The sequence below is a fragment of the Lineus longissimus genome, chromosome 9, assembly GCF_910592395.1.
Source record: "Lineus longissimus chromosome 9, tnLinLong1.2, whole genome shotgun sequence".
Taxonomy (NCBI): domain Eukaryota; kingdom Metazoa; phylum Nemertea; class Pilidiophora; order Heteronemertea; family Lineidae; genus Lineus; species Lineus longissimus.
In genome coordinates this window covers 16767317-16794101 of record NC_088316.1, presented here as the reverse complement: position 1 = coordinate 16794101, position 26785 = coordinate 16767317, and the positions used below count along the sequence as shown (strand labels likewise).

The 26785-nt window shown below is 42.0% G+C and overlaps 3 protein-coding genes across 5 annotated transcripts in view; 1 reads left to right on the top strand and 2 right to left on the bottom strand.

Moving 5' to 3' along the window:
• Positions 1-296: 296 nt before the first annotated feature.
• On the bottom strand, positions 297-13873 carry LOC135493103 (PAN2-PAN3 deadenylation complex subunit pan3-like). Of its 2 annotated transcripts, XM_064780015.1 has the most exons (16): positions 13587-13873; positions 12800-12900; positions 11510-12214; positions 11123-11246; positions 10252-10320; positions 9409-9554; positions 9079-9144; positions 8662-8824; positions 8329-8487; positions 7995-8111; positions 7714-7860; positions 7295-7454; positions 6895-7122; positions 6538-6667; positions 6186-6389; positions 297-6058 (listed from the first exon to the last, which is right to left on the bottom strand). In XM_064780015.1, the coding sequence occupies exons 1-16, from the start codon at positions 13762-13764 to the stop codon at positions 5894-5896; spliced, it is 2862 nt and encodes a 953-aa protein (XP_064636085.1). In that variant the 5' UTR covers positions 13765-13873; the 3' UTR covers positions 297-5893. The 2 variants fall into 2 exon arrangements, with proteins under 2 accessions (XP_064636085.1, XP_064636086.1); XM_064780016.1 differs by lacking the exon at positions 10252-10320.
• Positions 13874-14439: 566 nt separating this feature from the next.
• On the top strand, positions 14440-20065 carry LOC135493116 (neuronal acetylcholine receptor subunit alpha-9-like). Its single transcript, XM_064780046.1, has 9 exons — positions 14440-14552; positions 14864-15009; positions 15538-15582; positions 15991-16100; positions 16557-16743; positions 17079-17346; positions 17974-18060; positions 18234-18346; positions 18779-20065. Exons 1-9 carry the CDS (start codon positions 14483-14485, stop codon positions 19025-19027), a joined length of 1275 nt encoding a protein of 424 aa, XP_064636116.1. The 5' UTR covers positions 14440-14482; the 3' UTR covers positions 19028-20065.
• Positions 20066-20182: 117 nt separating this feature from the next.
• Positions 20183-26785, bottom strand: part of LOC135493104 (glutamate receptor-like) — a 39459-nt gene continuing 32856 nt past the window's right edge. Inside the window, exons 4-17 of one of the 2 annotated variants that reach the window (XM_064780018.1) lie at positions 26293-26501; positions 26029-26082; positions 25471-25632; positions 25037-25237; positions 24720-24827; positions 24317-24424; positions 23944-24153; positions 23198-23553; positions 22544-22742; positions 22168-22412; positions 21802-21907; positions 21373-21510; positions 20804-20968; positions 20183-20348 (exon numbers count right to left, since the gene is read on the bottom strand). In XM_064780018.1, coding sequence (XP_064636088.1) covers positions 20271-20348; positions 20804-20968; positions 21373-21510; positions 21802-21907; positions 22168-22412; positions 22544-22742; positions 23198-23553; positions 23944-24153; positions 24317-24424; positions 24720-24827; positions 25037-25237; positions 25471-25632; positions 26029-26082; positions 26293-26501 — 2339 coding nt within the window. In that variant the 3' untranslated portion in view covers positions 20183-20270. Of the gene's footprint in view, positions 20349-20803; positions 20969-21356; positions 21511-21801; positions 21908-22167; positions 22413-22543; positions 22743-23197; positions 23554-23943; positions 24154-24316; positions 24425-24719; positions 24828-25036; positions 25238-25470; positions 25633-26028; positions 26083-26292; positions 26502-26785 lie in introns of both variants that reach the window. The other variant, XM_064780019.1, reaches the window with a different exon arrangement.

Sequence of the window (26785 nt, the reverse complement as noted above, 5' to 3'; positions counted from 1 at the left end):
TGCCAGGTTTGATTCGAGTCTGATTGTGACTGTCTCAGCTCTTTCACTGTGCTGGCAAGACTGGAGCTGCCAGGTTTGATTTGGTCTGGTTGTGACTGTCTCAGCTCTTTCACTGTGCTGGCAAGACAATGTTGGAGCTGCCAGGTTTGATTCGGTCTGATTGTGGCTGTCTCATCATGTTGCGAACATACATGGAGTGAGACAGATGAGGCAGTCACAACCAGACCAAATTGGACGTGGTACAGTTGCTTACTGCTGCCGAAACTTGGAACAAATGTGACAAAGAAGACAAAACATCATCTTAAATAGGAATGCTTTATTTCTAAAAAATAACTCTGTACAAGCCTCATTTTACAATTAGTTACATCTTCTTGCATATTCCTTCTACAACGAATACCTCAAGTATAAATCACCAGCACTGAACACGCCAACACCCTTAAATCTCAAATGGTCCGGTCACTTTTAATGAAAAGGATGGGTCCAATTAAGAGTCTAAGGGTAGATAGGCAATAAATAATGGCAGGAAATTTTAGCCTGTCACCACTGAGGGGACAGAAAAACCCTCAAGACCTCTGAAACTTTAAAGGGACTACGGTTTTTTTTTAGAAAATTGGCCCAAATCATAATTCAAGGCAGGGCAACCACTTCCATTGAAAGGAATAAATTGAAACAAAATGAAAGGAATTGACATTCCATTAGGAAAACACCATGCCTATTCTGTGTTATCTTCAACATATTCAGCGCCAGGGTTTAACCCCAAACACTCTCTTTACAGACTCCCAGCCCAATAGGGTGTCTGATAGCTACAACCTACTTAAATCATGAGTGTTTCTTGGATACCCCTGGTATAAAAAGAGTTGAAGTGACAAAATGAATTCGCCAGCAGCTGCAGGAGAAGGGAATGTTGTACTGCCACTCAAAATCAAATAGGTATACACTCAAAGAAAAAAACAGGGAATTTGGTCACTAATAACATACCATACAGAATCTCACCATTTGAGTAGGATACCCTCATAGGCTGCCTCAGCATGTTATCCTAACCTTTTTTGTGAGCATTCACTATCATTTTAGACAAGTAGGGCCAACAAATCGTGGGCTGAAGATTAACTTGGCACATCTCCACATCGGACAAAGACGTTGGTAAATTGCACGGTCGTTTGATTTGGACATCGGACCATATGCCTTCAGTTCACAACTCATGAATGATAATATCAAGGTGAAGTTCTTCTTAATATCATTTCTTTCAAGTGGACATAGAACTCGTTAATCGTCAGCCCACAAAATATCTCCGAAGGTTTTTTTTGTGCATTAGAAGAAGGGACAAGGACCCCTCATTCCACACTGAGGATATGGGGGTTCAGATCAATATTACCAAAAATATATAAGCGAGCCATACACATTTTTGATATGACACACAAGCAGAATATGAATACCGGTATGTTTGGAAATTCTTACAGATTTTTTTGATTTTATTCCCTATGGATGGCACCATTTAAAACAGAGCTGAACTGTACTGAAACTGTTCTCGAGAATGTGGTCGAAAGTCTTAAAGGCCTACGCCGTTAAAGAAAATTGTCTTCGTCTGTGCCACAAGTGAACAGGAATGAACATTGTCGCAGTTCAGTAACCAGAAAATTTACCAACACAGAGTATCTATAATTTCTACACACATTTCATAATCAAAAAATCTCAAATTCAATTTCTAATTTCTAATTTGAATGGCGTAGACCTTTAAGCACAGACATGAGTATTACTTGAAGATTTTTTCTCCCGAATTTCCAAAAGATATAAAAACAGACTTTTTCTTGCAAACCTAGTGTTTGACCGACAATATGTTTGCTTTAGTTGCCTGAACTTTAAATTGAGCTGCAGATACACTTCGACACAAATATTGTTCATTGACACTTTCTTTTTCTTGACTTGGACAAAAGCGTTGAAGTCACCAATCATTTCAGAAAGCAAAACGATCAATCTTTACAGTGTGTCCCAAAGAAGTGTCATAAAATGAAATAGGTAATCCCCTGAATGCAGGTGTGTCTTTGACCATGGCTTCTGAAAGGGCATGATATGATTGAAGTCAGGTGTTGGGGGGGGGGGATGTCATTGATCCTTAGTGCCAACAACTTCCATGTTTAGCATCACTGACACACTTTTTTGGACAAACTGTTCAATGCAAATTTCATTTGACACAACCTATTTTATCAAATAAACATTTTGAAAATATTGTTAAAATATCCACTTTCGACAATATACATGTAGCACAAAATGACAATATGCCACCATTAATTAATGATAATATCAATTAATAATTGCGTAAATGCATGATAAATAGACAGTTGAATCAGATATATAAGGCCTTAAAAAGTGATGGTTTTTATAGTGGGACACAGTTTTGGTCAACTAAGAAATCTATAGGGTGGGGGTGGGTGGGTTACCGGTTACATTATTACCAGGTGAAGTTGACTTTGTTAATAGATGATGTCATGGTTAGATCATTTTACCAAGACTATGAACACTGTTTTCTTAAATATCCAATATGTATAACTTAATGGGTTTACAACACAGCAACCCTGTTCACTGAATTGAGCATACGCATGTAATACGTTTAAAATGCAAGAAGCAGTACCAGTTTGCAGTAACTGTTCAAGTGCCACGCAAACGAGCGATATTTTGTCGGATGTGATCATGATTCGATCGCAGGTGGCAGTGACAACAATTTCTCATTTGCGTGGCGCGTTGCATCAACAGTTAGGTAAAAACAAGTTACGTAGTAAACCAAATCAACACTTTTTAGGCCTCAAGCTATTAAAGTGCCCAATGACTGCACAGAAATCCCAAAGCATTGTTAACAACCCAATAAGACACGTTTTATAGTTATATAGCCAAAAGACAAGTTCTGGTGGTCAGAGTACATGTATAAAGGGGTACTATAAATGGCCATGTCAACCCAGTTGCTTGTTGAGTACCAGTTTTCTAAGGACCTAATCAGCACAGAGCCAGTGTTTGAAGTTCTCTGAAGAAAATCTCAACATTTTTCAACTGGTTATCAAAATAAGCAGTCTCTAATACGTTAACTTTTATCTAATATCTGGCTTCCAAATACACCCATTTTTGCCAGCAGATCTTACCAGTTCAGATCACAAGAAAATGTTTGAAAAGTTGGCAACACACCCGCAGAGAACTTTGCTAAAACTTCCTGCAACTGGATGAAGAATCAACCCACAAAACTTTCAATTTTATACAAACTGACTATCAAAAATGGCGGTCTATATTAAGCAATAAAATGATTTTAAATCTTGGAAGGTTGTAATTTTCAATATGAAAAATACTACGTATATGCGTCCATGTCTGATCAGACCATACAATTGGTTGAACAAATCTTGAGCCAAAAGCCTCCTGTCCATAATCTAAGTTTAATGGTAAGGCAAAGTGTCATTTTTTTACTATCGTTTAACCCTCCCCACACCTGTTTCAGTTCTGTCCCACTTCAAATACTGGTATAATTTTCAACCCACAAATGCTATGGAATTTGTACGGAATTTCAGAAAATAAAATTTTCAACGAATACACTGCCAAGGCCAGGTTTACATAGAGTACACATGTCACGTGTCACTATACTACCACACGTGACACGAAGAACAAGTCATTTCCAAAGAGTAGGTTACATAGGTGACACTCGTGTCATGATTTCAAGCTGAAGTCAATTAACTACGGGTACATACTCATGACATTGGACACGTGACTCACAAACCCTGACAAGTGACAACATGAATTCCATGTAAGCCCGGGTCAGTGTGTCAAACACTTAAATTTTCAATAATTCAAAATAATTTCATGCATACAAAAATTACAGTAAAAAAATATTACAAACTGCGCGGTGCAGTTTGATGGTGTCTTGTATTTCCCTGATTGACTCCCCTCGAGGTAAACGTTGCAGGGAGACTAGACAAACATGATCATTGTAACTGTGTCCATTTCAACCCAACTGAGCAGAAATTCATATCCATCAAAATTGTCTTCATGTGGAATTCTCTACAAATTCAAGTGCATTGATATGGAAAACTAATGTATTTCTCTGGAAAATTCCATACATTCATCGGCAATTCTCTAAAGAATTCCATAAGACAATCTGATCCCAGTAACTTCATTTGGGTCACATTCACTTTAAACTCACTCATTTTCCCGGATAAAAAAGCCCCACTCCCTTACAGCCTACTGGCATGGGAATGTCTGTTTTGTTTAGAGTGTCCTCAATTGGACACACGTCATGGTCAAACCCCCTCTTACATAACACAGTAACCACCTTTTTCACTATTTCACATAAAACAACGGGTGCTGCTGGTTCCGTTTGGTGTAGTGACATTCCAAAGATACAACGCTGGCTAGTCAACTCACGGTACAAATTTGCACGTAAAGCCAAAGACATCTTAGTGATGCATCTCCACACTTGAGCCCTTGTCAATCTTTACCTCTCCCAATCCAAAACCATGGAGGAAATACAGCAAAATTCTCAGTCTTATGAAGGTGATTCCGACCAAGAGGTCTTGTGGAACCAGATATTTTGGCCAGGCTGAACAAACCAGAAAAGCAGTGGACATTTTAAAACTCTACCAGGCGAGAAAACGTTGCACGAATCGCCAGCTTCACACCGACAACGCCAGCAGCTGTTTAAATGCAATGATACCACACTGTTCTGCACAACTGCTGCTACAACCTCGTCTTAAATTTACCAGCCCTTGCGCTAGAGAACTTTTTCTCTTCATGGTATTTCATAAATAGTTCAGTATTCATGCAGGCAACGACCACAGTCGAGTCAAATTGGTGACATTTTCACCACCATGAAAACAACCAATTTTTGTCAGGTGTAATTAGATGAATACATGTAGGTCCATCTCTGTAAAGGAGGGCCGTTACATCGCATGTCTTAGATAAACTTTTATGAAATTCAAAGAGAAACGATTCATCACCAAAAACTCAGCTGATTATTCATGATAGCCCTGACAACAGGCAACCTTGACCTTTGACCGGCATCACTGCAGCAGTGTCATGATTCTTGTTTCGAATTTTTTTATAATAAATCTATTTATGAAAATTTCAAAACAGATTAGAGAAAAATAGTACATTATTACAATAAACAAATAATGTTTTCTCAGTAACTGAGAAAAAAACAATCTTTTCTCAGTAATTTCCATGTGTGTATAAAAACATATACGGTCACTTATAACATCGACAATTCAATAGTATGCAATAATATAAATCCATGTACAAGTCCTATATATCATTTAATGAGAAGTGACTGCGTATCCAGCATTTATCACAAGCTAGACCTACATGCCTCATATCCCCATTCTTCAAAAATGGACCATCTCATTTACATGAACAATCAAAGTCTAGCGACCAACCACTCTTGAGAAACGGGTTGCGTTTTGGCAGTATGAGCTAACTGATAAAACAAGGCAATGATTCAAAGCCTGTATAAGTCAATGTTTGATAATGTTTGAGTAAAGAACTGGATATTTAAAAGTTGCTGCAATTTATTGACAAACTACAAAGAATGAAATTAAGAATGAGACTAGCGTGAGACCTTTATATAGAACTGGCAACGCCATCAACCATCTATTATATTGGTATCCATCGACCTTACAACTGATTCATTCTTTTGTCTACCAGATATTTGTACCATACTCAAACCCACCTATCTATTGCACTTGTTGAATACTTGCAATAAGCTGTCTCCATGCCCCCACCAACCTGTGATGAACATTGGTGCAAGTTCTAATAGCATCACGAGTTATTTTTGGGTTGCAGCTAAAGCGTTCTCACACTAATCTCCTCATCAAACCTCATTCTAATTAGTCTCGCACAAAACAGGACAACTTTTCGAAATCACCAGTTACGCTAGCGTGCCAACGCTCTGCTGCTCCGCTATCTGACTAGCTTGAATAATTTCGCTGTAGGCCGCTTCAAAGCTCTGCTTGAGATCGGCGTATGACACCAATAACACAGTTTGATGGTCACGTGATGTGAGGCACAGTCGTTCAGGGGTGCCCGCATCAAGCTGGAAAAGAGCAAAATTAAAAAATTGTCATCAAGATAGTTTTTTAAACTGCCTGTTTACCATAAGTGAACTAAAATTTGGCAAATTTGCTCATTAGATTCTGTTGACGAGTGTAAAATAAACTGACCTTATTGAGTGACTGAACCACATGGGCCATATCAATCCAAGGAGCACCGTTTTCGTCAACTTGGTGGAACAGATAGTCGCGATACAACTTCAACAGGTACCGGTCACCCGTCTCACTCCATGCCGGATCCATGTGGAACTCAGGCCGGTCGTTCACCGTGCCAAGCTTACAGACCAAGCGGAACAGGCGACTGTTTTCCACCTCCTGGAATGCAAGGGAGATGGATAAAGTTCTCCTACAGAGTTCTTGAAGTAATCACAGGTGTATGAAGATAGAGAATTATAGCAATTGAGCAGCGCCCAATCCCATTGATAAGCACAACCTTAAATGCAATACAGCTTCCAGCTCTTACCTTTGACAGTTCATTTTCCAAGACGTCGTTCATTAACTGGCTGGCCTCCAGCTGAGTATAAAACCTCGCACCCACCATTGGCATGATGTCATTCACACTCCGTACACGGTTATGGTTCGTCAACAAGTAGCTGGAATGAATTATACTGAATCATAAGATTACAAATGGAGGTGAGTTTATTCATTCGCAGTGCTCAAGGTAAAGTCAGTTAACACAACAAGACCAAACAATTTTCAGTACCCACTACTTCAAGCTGACAATGCCTTAAACCAGACCTGGTTGGAAACTGCGTCTAAAAACTCTACTATTAGACCTTTAAAAGTAGGATATGTGGGTGTTAGTTCATGGTATACCTACAGTATGAGGTTTTTAAGATCCGTGGAATAATTTCTTGCGACGAGTTCCATCGACGACTGGATATGATCTCGCTGGATTGCAAACACCGAGTTACACGCCAGCGCCAGCACCACCTTCCCTAACGACACCATGTCTTCCTGCTGATAGTGCGGCATCATGGCAAGAGGGGTGCTCTGCGTCGAGTCGAAGCCGAGGACATCAAATATACCCACGCAATTCAACCAAAGCCTGTGAAGGAGAAACAGGTTCATAACAACAGGGTATTTGCAAAAGATGACAGTTGAAACCACCTATGGCCTGGTGCTTTGTTTCCCTGATCATTCGAGGCCTTATGGCAGAACATCATTCGGTCTGGGATTTATAATATTAGTATTGATGACAAAACACTTGATGGACCTACCTCGACCGACTTGTCAAGAGTATTTTGGTAGGGTCCATGACACGGCATGCGAGGCCAGCAGCGTGGATGGTACGAAGGGCAGACGTCAGCTGGATGATGTAGTTCCAGATGATACACTCTGGGAGCAGATTTGTGGCAGCCTGGGCAGCTCGGTTTGCAGCTGAAGAAAATGGACGATGAATAATTAATGTCACTATTGTTATGGCCCTGTTCTGCTTGGGTTATATAGACTTGTGATGGCATGATTGCATCACTGCCTGGAGAGGTGTAAGAATTGAAATGGAACTCTATTTGCTCAACAGTTGATTGAAACAGGACCATTGAAACTCTTCTTAAAAGCAGCGGGTCTCGGCTTCAGGCAGTAGCCACTGAACACGATCATTAAGCAACAGAGTTTAACTAGCTTGTGGAAGTCTTACCCATCTTTCCCTTAGGGAACTGTCGTGAGCTGCGGGAGTCGAGACCCATGAAGGGAGCATTGAAGCCGTTGATACGACCCTGTTGCGTGAAATGTCTGTGCATCAATGTCTCAGCACCGGCGTGGAAATCGTACACAAACACGATCGCTGCAAATAGAAATAGGACGCAGGTTCAAATCCAGACTTGAGGCTCAGGTGTCTGTCAAATTAAACCTTTTCAGGAGAGGAATGGAAATTCTCCAAAAACTAGATAAGTCATATCCCTGACTGACGCCACTTACAGAGATCGTTAAAAGCCTTCGTAGTAAACACTTCTCGAAGTTGTACGATGTTTGTGTGTTGGATCTTCTTCCATAGATCTATCACGGCCATACACTTGGTGCTCGTCAGTCGGTAACCTGCAGGTAAAATGTGAAATTCATGTTGAAAAGTGAACGTTTTCGGTTTAAAGACTCTGACATGAACTATGTAGAGGTAATCTTTAAGCCCAGCCTACCATGAAACCTTTCAGTAGAACTCAAATGAGCTGGTCAATCATTCGCCAAAGGATCTGTGCCGTATTGGACTGGTAACCACCACTGCCACCTTTTGGCAATTAATTCTCTCACTACTCACCGTGTATCCGTCGCAGGCAGTAGACGAGGCCATCTTTCGTACAAGTTGCCTTGTAGCACGTAGTAGGATAACCGAATGTTGAGGACTTCTGCAGAGCACTTGACTGGGGTGGTTCGAGTGGGAACAGATTTTGATAATTGTCGACTTCATGTGGGATGTCTGGAATGTTGATAAAATTATAGGATATAGGATTGCTTTTTTAAAAATTGTAAAACTAAAGATGTGCTAATATCGAGGTAGTATAAAGTGAACCATGGCTCTCTGTCCCACCTAACAGATATAAAGAGCACAAGTTTTATAGCCTGACTGGACTAGTCGCCCATCAGTTCTTACCTGGATTTTGTTCAGGATCAATCTGCATGAGTGTTAGAGCCTGCTTGTTCAAGATCTCCAGTTTATGTTCTTCAGACATGCCGAACCCAACCATGTTTGGTTTCGGCTTCAAGTGGGCGACATGGGCTGGCACACCCGGGTACATGCTCACTGTTGACACCATCTGAAATATAAAGCACGACGAGTTGAGAGGAATCTGGAGTCGAAGTAGGAAACTCATTCCATCTGAGAAAAAGATGAAAGGCGAGGAAGTGGTCTGTCAAGGAAACAAACCCAAGTCCGCAGAAGCGACATGAGCTGCTGACTCACTAGACATAAACCTCTCCGCTCCAGTCCATGTGTAGGATAGGTCGTCCAGAGTCGACAAGTGCTATTGTATGCAGCATAATCTCATGAAATTCTTTAAACAACACTTACCACCCCCTGTAACTGGGCAGCGAGCTCCTCAGATGTATAGAAGTATGTGGTGCCTCCAACGTTTTCCTACAAGAGAACAAAGGCACAACATAAAGGCATTTCTTACCCTACACATCTTGCTATGATGTGAATTTCAAAAATTTTCAAACAAAACTTGCTGCACCTTGAACTTCTTATGCCTGCTCTAACAATAGAATGCCTCGATTCAAATGAAATAATTGGAAAATCTGGCCGAATTTAGAAATAAGATATTATGTTAACTTTCAAAATGACACCTTTAGAGAAGGCATGGTGTCTAACTCATGTTTGTAGAACCAATGTTCCACTCACCTGTATTGTTGCATTCTCATTTGCAGCGTTCGCATTGTTGATATTGAGTGGTTTTGGCGATTTGTTCCTCCGTTGTGAGAGAGGGGAATGATTCGGCGAGAGACCAGGACTGTGCACGGGGCTTGTCCCGGCCGACATGGGCATCACTGGAATGAGAGGGACAAGTTAAGAAGATGAACTAAGCCTACAAACTCCGATATGGATGGCACTGCAGAAACTTCCAAGGCCCACCTCAAACAGTTTGGACTTGGATCCCTCCGTAAAGCAAGACAATACCATTACCTGCAGCAATGTGCGCATAGGGGAGTATATTTTTTTGCACAATCCCTCAGATTATCGTTTTATCAGTGTTATCATGATAACAAACCATACATCCAAAAACACTTAGCATAACAAAATCATACGGATGCACAAGTAGAGAGGTATAACACAGACTCACAAGCAGAAAAACAAAACCAAATATCGTAAAACGACCAGTTTGCCTTTCCAAGTATTGTAGAAAACCAAAGGACTAAATATCATCAAAGTATCATCAAAGTTTCAATATGTGTGTTCCTCTGGTTCATTACGCTACAGCTTATTCCAACATTATTTTATTTGCATTCTTCAACACCCCTTTCAAAGAATTCATCAAAGTTATTGTGGAACATAAGACGGCACAATATTGTCTTATCATCCCCAAAATTATTGCAAACATATGAGATTACAGCCTTATCAAGTCACACCCACAATATCAAACTGTCTCATCACACATATTAGTACAACAATACACCTTATGGATAAAACTTTTACAAGTCCTGAAAAAAATTACGGTGGGGCTGCATACTGTTTGCAATAACTTGCCTAGTTTATTGTGATCAGCCCAAGATGCTTGACTGGTGTTGTTGGGAGAGTAAGAGTTACGATGAAGCACTAAAAATAAAAACCAGAGAATCAACTATGCATGCATTTATTGGTGAGGGGTGAAAATAAACGGTGACACGGGCAGGGTTACCAAAAATTAGGATAATAGGACTTTGCCGCAGGACGAGAACAGACTGATAGTATGTTCAAGGCAACAGGGTTATATTGGTAGCCCGGCAATGGTTGTGAGGTAAGGGACAGGATACTGAACGAAACAGTAGGTACCGAAGGAGACTGAAATACAGGGTATGGAAAGAATAATCCACTCCCTCCCCATCCAGCCAAATTGAAAGAGTTCACAATGGGAGGTCACTGCTAATGTGCTTTGTATTGATGCCACAAGATGACTACATATTGGTGAAGTGAGTCATAATGAGATATCTCATGAAAGTAAAAACTTGAAATTGGCGAGTTAGTGTTACGATATGAAATGAGGTGGAATCGTGTTGAACGGAATTAAAATTCATGCAGGAACATAAACTTGAAGGATTAAACCATCAGATGATATTGTTCAAAGACCGCCCTCCCCCTACATATGATACTAAGTGCTGTCCTACATTGTACATGGTTTAGTGTGGTCACCCAAACAGGGACCATGAAAGTGAATGACCATCCCCTACGGCCAAGCCATGACTACAGACTCCCTTTTAACAGTAACCTCCTTCTGTGAGACACTTACATGTACCATTGTATTTTCATATTATCTGCCATGGTCATCAGCATCATGGCTGAAAAAGGTCAGCTCTACTTTTGACTACATGTAAGCCTGGACTCCTTTTCATACTAGTGATCACCTCAATAAGGTACTCACCATTGTGTTGTCCTACATGGTTGGCTGTGGTGACAGGGACCATGGAAGCAAAGGAGGGCGTACTAGCACTGTGTGACAGCGTCGCAGACTTCGGGATGAATTCACTAGCACCTGGGTTCACTCCCTAAAATAAAACAGAGATTTTGATATGGGACTTTTTGAACTGAGGACCAATCTTTTTCTATTTTTAATGTTCGATGTCAGCTCAGATTATCAGTTCTGTGGCCATGACAAATTCGAAACTCAGGTCAGCCCATGCCTTCCAATCTGAAAACAATCTCAGATTGGCTGGGGCTAAGCACACAAGTTACTTTTCTGCGACTGGCCCAATGTTAAAAGACAACACACAATTGTTTTAAAATCCTTGGTTAGCGTCTATAATCATACCTTAAAATCGTTCTCTCCATGAGCATTCACGTTCATCCCAGCAAACGAGTTCACCATAGCTGCAGTTTCTTGGTCCGAGCCTTTCGCCGGTGACAAAAACAGTTTCGGGTTGTCACTGTATGGTGCAGCCGCAAACTTTTGGTTTTCATAGGCGGTGCCGGCAAATTTCGGGGTATCACTATAACTGGTTGTAGCATATTTCATGTTGTCACCTGGGCCATAGGCCGTGGCCAGGAATTTAGGGTTGTCACTGAACGTCGACGCTGCAAACTTTGGGTTCTCAGCATAGCTTGACGGGGCAAACTTTGAGTTGTCATGGTACACCGTCGTACCCCCTAACTTTGGGTTGTCGCTATAGACTGCTGCGACCCCTATTTTCTGGTGGTCACTGTATGCTGTGGCGTATTTTGGGTTCTCGCCGTAGCTTGCTGCAGCCGCAACGTACTTAGCGTTTTCACTGTACACCTGTGCCGCATATTTTGCGTTGTCCCCACTGTATGTTGAGGGTGCCTGTGCAGCATATTTTGCATTGTCCCCACTGTACGTCGATGTGGCCTGTGCAGCATATTTGGCATTCTCCGCACTGTAGGTTGATGTGGCAAACTTGGGATTGTCACTGTATGTTGTTGCGGTTGTCATCACCCCAGTGTTCATGCCGGCAGTGGCCAAAGTCGTGGCAGTTGACCTGTTAGCACTCCCCTTGTTCTGAAGATGATGAATTAAACAACAATAATTGTCAATTGGATGTCAGAATTCAATGCCAACTCTCTCGTGCTAAACCTTGTAACGTACATTTTAAGCTCATAAAAGTAAAAGCTTTTACACGTTATTTAATTCCTTTGTCAGTATCACGCCTGCAATATGGTTATCAGATACACTGCAAGCAATACATTCCAGTCGTTAATGGCCTCAAGTTAAGGGCAATCAATCACCAATAACTTTATTCATAGAAATTTAAATAAAAACACATGGCACCACGAAATCAACAAAAGGTGTATGCTATTATTCAACATAATTAGACCAGAGTCAGAGACCTGGAAATCAATTCTTGAGAGAAGTGAAAATTATCTGAGTTGCATCTAATTTTGCACTCTCCCTAATAAGAAAGAATCTCCTGCAAATTAAGTCCCCTTTTGCAATATAGCATCTTAAAGTTCTAGCATGTCCATTAAAAAAAATTCCAATCAAGTGTTCTAGATCTGATACTGATGATAGTGATACTGACAGTTGGCCATCAATCTTTCACTCTAAAGACAGTAACAATTTGACCAAAATGAAGTACAAACTTACCCCTGTAGCAGTATTTGGCTGTGCTCCTATGAACGGCAAGCCATTACCAGTACTGAATGTTGCGTTGAAAAACTGATCTCCGTTATTTGCTTCTGATGTCACTGAAAGAGTAAAAAACACAATGACATTAAATTACCATTTTACTTCATGCACATCAGGAAGTTACATCTTGGAGGGCTAAAACCCTTTGTTAATAAATATGAGCAACAAAAACGAACACGGCTGTCGAAGTGCTGCAAAAGAGTCAGTGCCGACTCAGATGGTTTGGAACAGGTCATGAAGTTGACATTCCCTGTTCACGGCCCAAAAAAGATCATCAAAAAAGGTCATCATGCAGTTGACAAAGTAAGTCCCATTGTTCATTTCCGGTTGATCTGACTACGTTATCATTTTCGATCAGGGGTTGTACAGGAACGAGTTTAGAATCCCCGATCACACCCCAAAAAAAGGTCATCGGTTGACTAACCAAGCACCACTGTTCAATGGATTTATAGTTGAATGCGATCAAACTACGTCATTTCCGATCGGGGATTCTAAAGTTTAGCCGTTGCACATACCACACGCAGATTTCAACTGATGGTTTCTATAATATTTTGTTAACATTTGGGGGTCGTCTCAGTCTCAATTTTTGACACGATGGGTCGATGCATGTCGAAAAAAAATGAGAGAAAAATAACAAGGCCAGGGATGTCTCGTCAGTCACTTTGCACTTGCAGCAAAAACTTCAGTTCAGTACTTGGTGGTGTTCTAGTACAATCAGAAGGTGCAAGGACATCAACTGACTCACCAGGCATCTCGCCAGTGGGGTCAAACGGAGGGGTTGATCTGCCAGCTGCGAACTGTCTTTGCTTCAGCCGAGAAGGATCATGAAGAAATTGACATTCGTCCCCATAAAAACAAGTCCCACTATTGAAGAAATATCGGCACGGTGCGGGCCTTTTGGGACCAGGTACCGCACTGTTCATTTTATTAACTTTTGAAGATGAGCATGGACAATAGGTTTTTCATGAATACACTGTGGTTTTCGTGTATTTAGGTTACTTTTGGAGGAAAAATATACAAGATTTCGTCCAATTTCTCCTCATCGAGTCTTTAGGATGCGCGCGCACCTGTTTAATGAATTGTGGGTAAAGCGCCCAGCGCCCCGAATTGTATTTTCTAGAACTAAACGAAATGTACTTGTCCTCGGATGGTTTGGCAGGATGTGATTGTATTTCCGTGTCACACATGAGTTTGTTAGCTATTTTGATTGCCAAAGAACGTATCAATGGAACAATGTAAGTTAAATGATGTCAATGCCAACAAGTGCAAATGAGGAGAGAAGAAGCAGCAGAGGACAGTGACGTAAGGCCGGGAACAGATTTGTCGTCCCTGTTGTACAGCTATTCATCTCGCAGGTAGAACTCATCATGTGTAGAAGAGACATCACTTCCGACATGCAAATTTGCCGATATAATTGCCTTGCCTCGTACGTGCCACTTGAACGAGATGTCAACCAGCAATTATTCTAAAATATCCCCATCACAATCTAACTGAATTGCCTTGTAATTGACTGAATGATGTGAATAGCCTTGATTTTCACAGTCAAATGTGTGTTCGTATAGTTCAACTCACACACAGTTCTATCGATGACTGAGACCAAGCAAAAGTGCATGTTGTTTTCAGCTGCTGTGTTCGATCATAATGGTTGTGCCAATGTCCTGGTCTTTCGGAATATGTTGCAATTGTTTGGTTGTCTTGTTGCAGCTTGTAGGTAAGAATAATAAAAGGGATGGGAGTGGTGTCGATGATAGTTTGCTATGAATAAAGGCAAGTATGCATACTTGACAAAGGCCTGCAGGTACATTTCTCAGTGTGGCCATTATCGGGGACCGGTGTCCTCTTGGTGAACCTTGCATGGTCGAAGTGTTTCCTTTTTGAGTATATTCGGAACAAATCTTTTTCCTTGTCGGAGTCATTTCATATTCAGCGAAATGCTGACGAACATTGATTTGTGAGTAATACGTGGCGTTAAACAATATGTGGAGATATGCCTGTACATGTATACCAGTACGTTTTTTTCAGTGGTAGCTCGTTCAGATGGTTTTTTCAAAGATCACAGCCGCTTGACCAAGACGCTTTTCTCTAAGTACGAGAAAGCTCTGCTACCAGCCAATTCCACCGATGTTGTATCGGCGAAAATCGGCCTGTCTTTTATGGACTTTCACGTGGTAAGTGGTAAGTGGTAAGTGGTTTTAGAGTAGATAAGAATGATGTCTATGAAGTATTATATTGGGAGGAGACTCTCAGACCCGTGGTGGGATAAGATCGTTTCTTTTGATTACGACAGGCGCATATAGTAACTGCACCCGGATCCTAGGACTGCCCAGCTGTAAGTGGCAACATCTTGGGGTTCCTTCACAGTCGGCATATCCCGGTGTAGAAGTTTAAAATGTCCTAGGATAAAATGTCCGGGAACAAAGGATTCTATTATGCGCTTCAATCTCTAGTGAGCTATTGACGGTCAGGGTCTCTATAGAACCATATTGCAGAATACAATAGGGCCGGACACTTTTTCCAGGGGGACACTTTTTACTTTTACACCGGCACTAATCAACTACGCGCAGGGACGGAGACAGCAACACGCACTGCGTGCCAGGAAGAGGATAATCTCGACTCGCGTCGCCTCAAATGATCCTCCAGTACGTACGGTACCTTTGCAAGTAATGTACCAAATTGTGCCTTTTATTATATTTTAGATTGACAAAGAAGAAAGCATTACCCTTAATGCTTGGATGGATATGGTGAGTATACATAGATCATCACTTACTTACTTAGTCCACTTCGGCCTCTCGGGCAGGACATAGGCACATATTTGAATCGGTGGCCCACAGCCAGTAACTCCTCCGTTATTTTTCGTCGCTCGGTGGAATTTGGTGGACCACTTGCGTCTTTTTTGCGGTGTCCAAAAACTATATGAACCGAATATCATCCACCTGAATATAGACGCAAGTTGCCCTTGTCCATCTTCAAGTGTTAAACGGGGAGGCGGGTGTCTGACATAATTATTTGATCAGTTATTTCAGAGGCAGCTTATGCCAGGACCTGCTCTTCAACTATACTTAGGCTATACCGTCACCAAAAAGCTTCTTGGGACAATGTCACAATCGATCTTAACTGCGGATTATTGGCTGATACGTTTCCTTTTACAGGAATGGGTTGATTTCCGTCTGTCCTGGGATCCATCTGAGTATAACGGGTTGACAACACTAAGGGTTAACTACAAGAATATCTGGAGGCCAGATGTCGTCCTTTACAACGCGTAAGTTGCAAAAAAATCGCGACCAACAGGGCTTGATGGGTATAAGGGCTGTGGTAACCTTATAATGAAGACGAGTGCCAAGAAAGAGACCAGACCGACCAATCAAGCGAATGTGATAATTTCAATTTACCGGTACAACTGGTATCTCTGATCATGGACTTTATATCTGAAAGTGACCAGTGGTCTGGTAATGGGCCGCGTGGTGCAGTTCGAAATAAGGCTTAAAAAAGTGTCCGCGGAAGAAAGTGTTCCGTTGCTAGCTCTTCATCAATACGGTCATATCTTTCGAGAGTCATTCACCTTTTTTCCATCACAAGAACGGTGACAATATTAGGATTTTGGATGTATTCTTTTCTCTCGATTGTCTCTGAAGATGAATTCGGCTTAAATTATTGAGAAGGACCGGCCGACTGTCAGAAGGTTATTTAATTTCTTTTTTTCTCTTTTTTTTCTTAGCTATTTGCCACAAAGTATGAACCCGACGTTTGAAGAGACTATGGTACAAATAACTAGCGATGGTTTAGTCTTTTACCCGTCCCACGTGACCCTCAAGGCTGCGTGCCCCATGGATCTGAGGAACTTCCCATACGATACTCAGTCGTGTAGATTCAAGTTTGGGTCGTGGATTTATAATGGCTTTCAGGTGAGTGCCATTGGTAAATCTCATTTCTGCAAGATATCCCATAAGTGTTCGCTTAAATCAGCCGTTTATTCATCACGATGGGAAGCCGTCTGCCCACGGCGGTTCCCTTTCATATTTATGTCAGTCAGGATGTTAATTGTCTCCGTGTTGTGATTCAGTTTGTGTGTGTAGGGGTGTGCGCGTGTGTGGCTGTGTGTAGGGGGTTGGGGTGTATGAGGAATATAATAACTGCTGAATCAAACACAACTCATGCCCCTTACTGTGCATACTTATCGTCAGCTGCATACAACCAATTTGACCCCGTAGCTCCTCCCTCCTCTAAATCCTTCTTCCAGTTGAATATCACTAAAAGGAGCCAAGTGGTTGATTTAAGCAATTATCGCTTAAACCAGCGATGGGAACTTACAAATACTACCACGACAACGAACGTCATTTACTACTCGTGTTGTCCCGAGTCGTATCCAGATATTACCTTCAACTTAACCATAAAGAGGCGCCCCGAGCAGTTATCCATGATGTATGTTTGTCCAGCGTTCGTTTTGGCTCTGTTGGTCCCTCTTGTGTTCCTGCAACCATACGGTAGTGGAGACAAGACCATGCTTGGTGAGTAATCATTTACAACGCCAACAGCGAGATGACGAATTTGTGTCTTCAGACGCTTAGTTACTTCAATTAGCTTGCGTTCGAAAGTCTTTCCTCCCTAGCTCCCCTGCCGTGGACCACTAGTACTACATGAAACGAATACAAGACGTACCCATGCGGGGAGAAACGAATATATAAACATCTTGGTGGGTATAGCATAAGTAACATAAACCGCAGATGTGGCAAGTGTCCTACATATTTATACACCGTGGCCCTGTGTTGTATTTCTGCTGGGGAGGACCACGTTCTTCAGAAATAACTTTTGCCAATGAGACAGTGAGTGAATGACGGCCTGGCCCCCTGTAAGTGAACAGCGTAGCGGATCGAAGCCTATTTTAAAGGTCTAATGACGGAGGATGTGACAAAATTGGGCTGTAGCCCTTATCATCCTTCGTTTCCGGGTGATTCGGTCCCCGGCTCAGCCGTTCGCTATCATCAATCATAGAGCACTGTAGGAATACGCGGTTCTGGGTCTCTTCCCATTAGGCCACACTACGGGCTCCGCCTGGCTGCAGGCGTGGGAATACGGCTCTGCAACTCTATCACTAACGGTGGGCCTTCAAGAATAATTGTTTTTCAAAATTTCAGCCGTCGGGATTCAGCTGTGCGTCCTGTCCGTGGTCTATTCCCTCCAGGACTACATCAACGCGGACAGGACAGCATCTCCACTTCTAGGTAGGTAAACTGCTTGAGACTGAACGTTAACTCTGTCACATCCATTTGGTGCTCTTAAACTCCAAGTTGAAGAACATTTCTTTCACGTGGATACTAACAAAAATGGACCTTTGAGGAATACTTTGCATGGTAGAAAAGGAACATTCATCATGATACTAGTCTCCTTTTTGCAGTCAAATATTATGGTTTGATCTTCGTCTGTGCGACGGCCGCCCTGATCACCAGTACAGTGGTGAACGCCGTCATTGGTGGCTGTGTCAGGGGACCTCCGGATAGTCTCTACAAGGTACGCATTATAATCCTTACAAGTTTGCAGTATGATAACTGTGGCCATTGACGCGCTGACGACGCATGCAGGACGCCGGAGCTTATGTATTATTTGCGGTCAAAGCCACATCGATTACCTTGCTGTTTCCCTTGAACGAAAAATGTGCCGGCAATCGAGGACCGAGTTATACGTGTAGTTGTCCGGCTCACCAAAGGCTTCTCATCTGGGGTCGCAATCAAAGAGCATGGTCTCTCTGGCTATGAATATCCATCATGTAACACTTTCTTGTAGTCCGTGACGTACAGACTCGTACATTACATGGCCAATCAGCGCCACCCCTGCGCCCTAATGGTACTAGGCTATCGATAGCTATCCACGTCTCCTTTGAAGACATATCTCTCCCTTGAATTACCATGAACCAGGTGGACTATTCCAAATTTTTGTTTTCAGATCTTCACCTGCTGCAGTCTGTGCCTGTGCGCGGGTGGAGAAGCTCCAGTCTCCAAGTCTGAGTCTGTGGTCAGAGATGAAATGTCCGAGGGTTACTTCAACAAGAGATCAGAGGGCTCTCCTCCCAAGACGGCCCGTGCAAAGTGGACCGTGATCGCAACTGTGATAGATAGGATCAATTTCGTTGTATTTGTTGCTCTGATTGGTTATGGCATGGCTGCTTACTTCGTCGAGATGGCAAAAGTTTAGTGGCTGATGAATTAAGTATACACCGGTAGAGAGGCCGCGTACCATTTGTGACTCCGACTCCGACTTTAACTACGTGAAGGCCAGTTTCAGTCGTCGAGAGCATCTTCCATTCTTCGGAATAAAAGAACTGTTTCCGATTTGATAAATCCTTTAATACAATTATATATGACTTTGAAATTCCAACTTCGACAAAAGGCGTTCACGACCGTCTTGGCCGGGCTTCTCACGGCCATGTGCACGATTTGCGGGTTGTCACAAATATCAGTTTAATTCGTCAGGACTAGGGCTGAAAGGGGTTGCAGGAGAGAGTGAGTGCGCGGCTTCGTTAATGGAGTGTTCACGGGGCGGGACGGAGTTAAAGGTTGCTCGGTGAGGAGGGAACATCACCTACAATCTAATACAATCTTATACAATCTAAAGCCGATTTTAAAAATCAACACGTTACAAAGATTTATTCATTAAATGTAGAACTCCTGTACATAACATTTGGAGACGTCTCCAACTCTGAGTAGGGGCCTCGGGGGTATCCCACTTGACGTCGTAGAGCAGCTGTCATGGGTCTGTACCATCTGATTTCTAGGATCTCCATTTCTAAAATTTTATATACATTCTAACTGTAACAAAGACACTTATAATCTCAATTGGACAGGAAATCAGTTCACAACATTACTTTGAAAACAATTTGATGATAGAACAAATCGAAACGTGCGTTAAGAAAATGAATCTGGCAATGGATGATCTTAAAGTTGGCGAGTGCCAGGCAGCTATGCACGATGCCGAGAATAATCAAAACTGCATGTAACTTACATATGTAGAAAAAAGGAAGACTTACAAAAATGTGCTGTGATTTGTAACGATGAAAGTTTGACAACTATGTAGAATATCAAATGAAAATAAATTGAGACGTAATAGAAATTCTATGACCTAAAAATGGCTCGGTATACAAAACGTTAATGCCATCCCATAGTTTAAACTTCTGGCTATGCTCATTCCGGGTTGGTGTTCATTCCCAGTTTCTTAGGGTAGAACCTACGTATTTGTTTGTAACCAATGAAGTGACATTAAAGTTGGGCCCGGCCCGTAGAGGTAAAATATATCAATCACGTTAAGAAGTTTAAATTGCGACAGTTCGTAATAGTGTTACGGATGTTCGTAACGAGGAAATCAAGAGGTAGCAGCTGCAATCATTTTTGTATTTTTAGATGTGGAGTTCTCTACTTGGTGGTAGAGGGGCGGACGAGTGTCAAACTTCCGTGTGACTCTGACTGTGCGTGTCGTTAGGTTCATACGTCACAAGAGGTGCTGGTGCTGTATATGTATACTGCAAAGAAATGAGAACACGTCCAGTAGGCCTAAGTTAAGCAACGTCTCTTTACGTTTCACTCAAAAAATCATCTCAATGTCCAACCAGCCCCGTCTCACTAGTATCGACCCCTCCCCAAACTAATTCAAGCAAGTCTTGGTTTCGATAAGTAAGCAAAAAGACATGCGATCGTAGCGTGGGATTGTACGTACTATTGGTCAAGATACCCATTATTTTGTGTACTTACTGTTGCTTTATCGTACCCATTGCATATTTCACTTACTGATGCTTCATCATACCCATGGTATCTTGTATTCTTACTGTTGCTTCATCGTACCCATTGCATATTTCACTTAATGATGCTTCATAATACCCCGCATGACATCTTGTATTCTTACTGTTGCTTCATCATACCCATTGCATCTTGTACTTATTGTTGCTTCATCATCGTACCCATTGCAACTTGTACTTACTGTTGCTTCATATTTCCCAGTATATCTATCTACACAATCCCTGTGGTTGTTACGATCCACCGCCATTGGCGGTGGGGGCGAATGTTGTGCATGGTGACCGTTCTCTTCCACTTCTCCACGTATCCTGAAGCCCGCTTTGGATCGGATAGCTTGGCTGAGCGTTGTCTGTAAGAACATAGGAAGATGGTGGAACGACTGTAAATTCAAGGACATTGTATGTCTGTTAGAGAAAAATATGCACCTAATGTATGAGTTTGAGATGTCCTAGGGTAGAATTCCGGAAAGCAAAAGATTCTATTATATCTCTGAGGTATTGACGGTCGTGGTTTCTATCAATACGCCATAACCCTTCTGAATAAAGTGGAACCGGACAATTTTTCCAGTGGGACATTTTCGATTGCTACACCATCAAAAACTGACAAAAATATGACTTCCAGCAGCAAAGTTTTAAATAGACTGTAATATAACCAATTCTTCCCAAAAAAAGGTGTTCGAATTTTGGTTTGCTGGCCTATGAATTTTAAGAAAAAAAAGTATATCAAATTACACTAACTCTGCAGTATGGTTACCTTCTTCTTCCTAGCTTCTTTCTTGGATTTATAGAGAAATTCCAGCAGTGAGACGGCCATGGCCAAACCTAGGCCACCTATTAGGATGTAGAACACTCCAGCTAAGTTACTGAGGCTGAGCGAGCTCTGTTTAGAGTCCTAGAGAAGAGAAACGAAATTTGTCAGTGAATTCCAGCAAGAGGATTGACAGCCATCGCCACTTGCAGGCTACCTACGGTCACCTGATAGGTTCAAGAACAACCCAGCTAAGTTACTGAATGTGAACGAGCTCTCTTAGTCCTAGAGAGAGAGAAATGAAGGATTTCAGGACTGATTGCGCTGATGGGGTTTCCCGCTTTGGTTGCCACTGGCAATACACTAGGCTCAAGCGTGGATTAAGCCTGGACGCATAACAACAAAATTTCGGAAACCATTCAAAAAGTGACGTACCTTTTTATCATGAACGCATTCACTCTTATCATACCACCATTTCTTTTGTAAAGTGGTGAGTGTCTCTTCTTCTCGAAGTTTCAATACTGCTAGATTAACATCAGATCTGGAGGAAAATATCAAATTATCATAATAATTACCAACGTTATGCATATACTTTTTGAAGTCATTTATTCGAAGCATGCAACTGCTGATTTTCAGAAATGATAAAAGTTAAACCTTTTTCAACAAGTTTAAAGCTACGGTACGCGTACAAGATATAGGAAATACTTCAGTTGTGTGAAAAAAGATATTACTAGGGATTGTTCAGTTAACTGATTGAAATATTATATACTTGTACGCATATGGATCTCAAGAAAAATATACCTTATATCCGAATTTAAGGGCGTTGCAACCCCATATCCTTTGGAATCTAAATTATCCCCAACTTTCATGGTGTTGCATGGCTTTCTCTGATTCGTGAACTCATTCATGGTGGACTCCGTCAGAAATGCATATTTTCCCTTGGAACTTCTCACTCGTTCCACACCCTCTCTTTTCGACTTGACGAAGACTGACGGGTCCTCCAACATCCGTTGGCCCATGCCTTTATATACGCTAATCTTAGATGACTGAAAAAAGAGACATGATTAAACGGCTTGGGAGTGACCCCGCGTTAGAACAAATTCATTACAAATTCACATTCCCTATACGGAAAAATCGGGTAAATATCGTTCTATTGCAAACTTCGCCCACCACTCACCTCGAAAAATGATTTAGTTGAGCCGGAATCTATGGTTCCATATTTAATCTCATTTTGACCAGCTAAGTCTTCTACAGAGTTGATAGGTGTGAGCATTCGTTCTATAGTGAGGAAGGCGGCAAGATTGGCCGTGTAGGATGATATGAGGATGAGACAGAAGAGAGACCACACGCTGGCCACCACACGGCCTGACATTGACCTGTAAGAAAAAGAAGGTGGTTAGATTGGCCCTTTAGGATGATATGAGGATGAGACAGAATAGAGACCACACGCTGGCCACCACACGGCCTGACATTGACCTGTATAAAGAAAGGGAAGGTGGTTAGATTGGCCGTTTAAGATGATAAAAGAAGGAGGCAGGAGAGACACCATACGATTTGAATGACCTGAAAGAAGTACATGTACCAGAAAGTGCCTTTTAGCGACATCAACAATGTTGGTGAATTTACTTTGAAATTTGCAGAAATAGTTGTCTGGATTGCCAGTCCAGTGGTTCACCAATAGCCTTTAACATTATAGCAACTGTCATTTTTTGAAAATATCCACAACTAGAGTAACGTTTCGATAACCTCAGCTTCTCCCCTGTTGGTTAAAGTCTACATTCCGAAATCATTTATAAAGAGCGTTTAGATGGAAAAATAGTATATTACGTACCTAGGTGCAGCATCGCCTCCTTGCTGCATAAAAGCCCCCAGCGCATACCAGAGGCTATTTCCAAATCCAAACTCATTGAGCAAGGTCTCGGAATAGAGTGCTTTTTCCACGATCCATTCAGTGGGACTGACACGGCTGACAAAGAAAAGGAACAAACTCACGACAACGGCGGCCAGGAGGATACAGAACCATACCCTCGGTGCTAGGGGAGCCAGGAAAGAGAAGACACCTGGTTTTTGCTTGTCCGGCTTCTTGATCATGATACTGATGCCGAGGTTCATGAAGGGTTTACTAAAATCCACCACTCGCTCTCGTTTGGATGTTATCGTTAACGGTGCTATCACTATATCTGCCTCCTGAAAGGGACGAAAAGATTACAAACGTAAACTAAATCTTTGAAGAGAAAGGGACAGAAGAATTATCACTAAATCTGACGAAAATAATAACCTATTTACTCAGACAGAGAATGAGCTGGGAATTTTCAGAAAACAGGATTGCAGCTGAAAATATCGGATGTTTTGGCCTCATCTCGTCAAACAGTGAAATTAGCCGGAAAATGCTGGATTATCTGGGAAATATATAGAAGGGAGGCCCGTTTTCCGGCCGGCTTATCCGTCAAGCAAATGTGAAATACCAGTACTCTAAATGTCATATAAGTTATGTTTGAGTAACGATGGGTTTTAATGGCAATATACATGTACATGTATACTTATCAAGCAACATGTAGTTGTAGTAGCTGAACGTACCTGTCTAGTTAACTCGCCTATCATCCCCGTCCAGGAACCATTCTCCAATGCTCCATATTTCCGATCCTTGACAATCTGTATTTGGTAGGAAAACTTGGCCATTTCAGATATAAGCTGGGCAAGGTCCTTACAATAGCCCTCGAAGCGATCGTTGCCTACGAGGGGTATGCCGTCTTCCGAGTCTGTCTTTTGGTAAAGGAATGGATCGACCTGAAAGGATGGAATTACGATCGAAAAGCTAGCTTTACAAAAAGCATTGCATAAGTCTTTAGGATTGTGAGAGGAATGGAGCCCAGGAACCTCATGAACCGACGTTCAAGAGCTATGCGTTAAAAAACCTACTAAAATGCTTGGAATGCTCTAAGAAACCTACCAAAATGCTTGTGATCCGTTTAGTTTTGTTTTCGGAGTCATCTGTCGTGTTCTCAAACAGTTCAATGCCAGTGACCACGAGGCCATCAGGCTTCGACCAGTTTCCAACCTAGAGTAGAAGAATCGAAGAAAGAAACAATTAGACCCCCACTATATGGACAAAGATTTAAAGTTTCATTCTATCGAATCTTAACTGGTTTCAAACTAAGAACTTTGCAAGATCGTAGACGGCAGCAGTACCATACCTGTCCAAAGGGACTAAGTAATAAGGTTATTACGTTTCATGTGGATCTTCTTCTCATGCCATCTTTGTCATGATCAAAATCACCTTATTCCTTTCATAATATCTCAAAAGAACATACAAAATAGCAAGTGCAGTTACTTCTGACTCGTATTGTACGTACCTTGACCATGCCCAGACGCTGCTGAATTGACCATACATCAAGCTGGTACTCTTTTCGATGGCCTTTTGAATCAAAGGCTACGTTGCCAGTCAGACCATTATAGCGGACCTGCAGCGGGAAATGACATCATATCAAAACTGCAGATTTCGCTGACTTTTAGAGGTCATGTTTTCAATAAGACACTCTACTCCTGGTTGAACTCACAGCCTCCCAAGACCCTCATATACATAGCTGTGCTCGTTGGCTGCAAGAAGGGCGGTTTTGTTTCTATTGGACGACCCTCTATACTATGATGTGTTTTGTACCCCGTTACCTACCCTTTGCAAGGCATTCGTGATCCCTTCCCCATGTTTCCACGGCACCACCGGATCACTTGAGCACTGTATACCGCGGCTGCCGTTGTTGTAGACTTGCTTGTGGCGGAACGTATACCGGAACACCTCCCGGTTCTCACCACGCATGTCATCTAAAGCTCCACCAATCACATGGACGGCATCGTAGGTGAGCGCAGCTTCGTACTGAAAGTAGGAAAACGTACGGCCGTACAAACAGCTCTATGACTCCAAACTGCCAACAGAATTTGACTTGTATATCGTATCATACAATTCTTTTTCGAAATCTTCCCAAACCGTAATGTTTAGTGTCTGTGCAACGACTTAAGAAGCTTTCGTTGCGCGTGTCCTTACCACCCGCCCGTCAGGTTTTCTTGTTCGGCTGAAATCTCTACTCTGTTCGACCCATGCAGACTTACGCTGATAGTTTCCTTCCCGGCCCCCGGCCAATGGTCCGTGTCGAGGTTTTTCCAATCGCTGAGGAAGATCTTCAGGTTAAGATCATCCAAGTCCAACAGCTGGAACCCCGTCATGTTCACGCCACTGTACATAAAGCCTTCAAAGTCAAAGGCTTTTATATTCTGAAAAATAATTTGAGCTTTTAATGAGTAGTATTGCACACTTTCGTAACTGGGATTTTAAGCTTCTGTAACATCCTCCTGTAACGCATTCCCGTATTATCAACCAATAAAACGCCGTTGATCCAGCTTGATCGGTACAGTCTCCAACCATTAACCAATCAAAACCGACTATCATGTACACAATGAATGCATCTCTCTTTACAAATACTGTTACTTCTTGAGCATTTCTTAAAGTACCATATGATGTTAGGAATGAAATTCATCTCGATTTCGTTGCCCAAAACGGCCCCAGAACGATCTTGACACCTATGGGTCAACGTTGAAACAGACGCTGACGCCCTTGTTTGCAACAAACAGCAGGTAATAATTCTCGCGAAAGGCTGTGAGAAAACCTACCAGTCCAGCAACTAGGTAGTGGTACTTGGCTCTGTTCATACCCATCTGACGAATCTGAAAGCAGAGAAACCGGACACGGTCAACGCTCCCTGAGTAGAGGTAAAGATGGTGCACATCATGAGGAGGTACTTCATGTAATGGTGGAATTAGCATTCATTAATATATATTGTTCCTGTTGAGGTGCACTTCAAATCGGCAGTACATGGAATCGGATGTCGTCCAGATTGAATGATAAAAAAAGTTTTATTGGTGCAGAACATGTACCTGCCTGAGGATGGACTGTGTAGCATTCTCCGTGGCGAAGTCCAGTATGATGTTCTTCTCCTCTTGAGGCCGTTCCATATTGTCCATTTGGCGGAGGAGGTTGTAGGCGTCATAGGGGTCCGCTACTTGCCGCACGTCGATGTCAATATGGGTGTCGCCACCGTCATGTTCGTGTAGAAGATGAACCAGCTCCTCTATGCGCATCAAACCTTGCGAAAATTGGTTTTACATGTTAAATTTTTTTTTAAATATTGCCGAAAAAATCCAAAGCGACATTGTTCATTTAATAACGGAAACCGCGTAACGATATTCAAATTTGTACGTTCCAAGGAATTGCAAGGGGCGAATTTTAACTCATTACGTTATGCTAAACGAACCCCGAAAATAAAGAAAAAGCAACCGAAAACGCAATTACATCCACCAAGCCGAGCATAAGTCGACGAACTAAGACATATGAAAACGACCGCCACTTCGTCGCATTTCGCATGTATGG

Bases quoted from the DNA above. Each gene is read 5' to 3' on its own strand.
- LOC135493103 (XM_064780015.1), bottom strand. From the start codon at position 13,764: ATGAACAGTGCGGTACCTGGTCCCAAAAGGCCCGCACCGTGCCGATAT. The intron at 12,215-12,799 runs GTAAGTTTGTAC...CATCATCTTCAG, and splicing joins AGCCAAATACTGCTACAGGG to AACAAGGGGAGTGCTAACAG. The intron at 7,861-7,994 runs GTAAGTGGCGTC...TTCTATTTGCAG, and splicing joins GAAGGCTTTTAACGATCTCT to CGATCGTGTTTGTGTACGAT.
- LOC135493116 (XM_064780046.1), top strand. From the start codon at position 14,483: ATGGTTGTGCCAATGTCCTGGTCTTTCGGAATATGTTGCAATTGTTTG. The intron at 16,101-16,556 runs GTAAGTTGCAAA...TTTTTTTCTTAG, and splicing joins GATGTCGTCCTTTACAACGC to CTATTTGCCACAAAGTATGA. The intron at 18,347-18,778 runs GTACGCATTATA...TTTTGTTTTCAG, and splicing joins CTCCGGATAGTCTCTACAAG to ATCTTCACCTGCTGCAGTCT.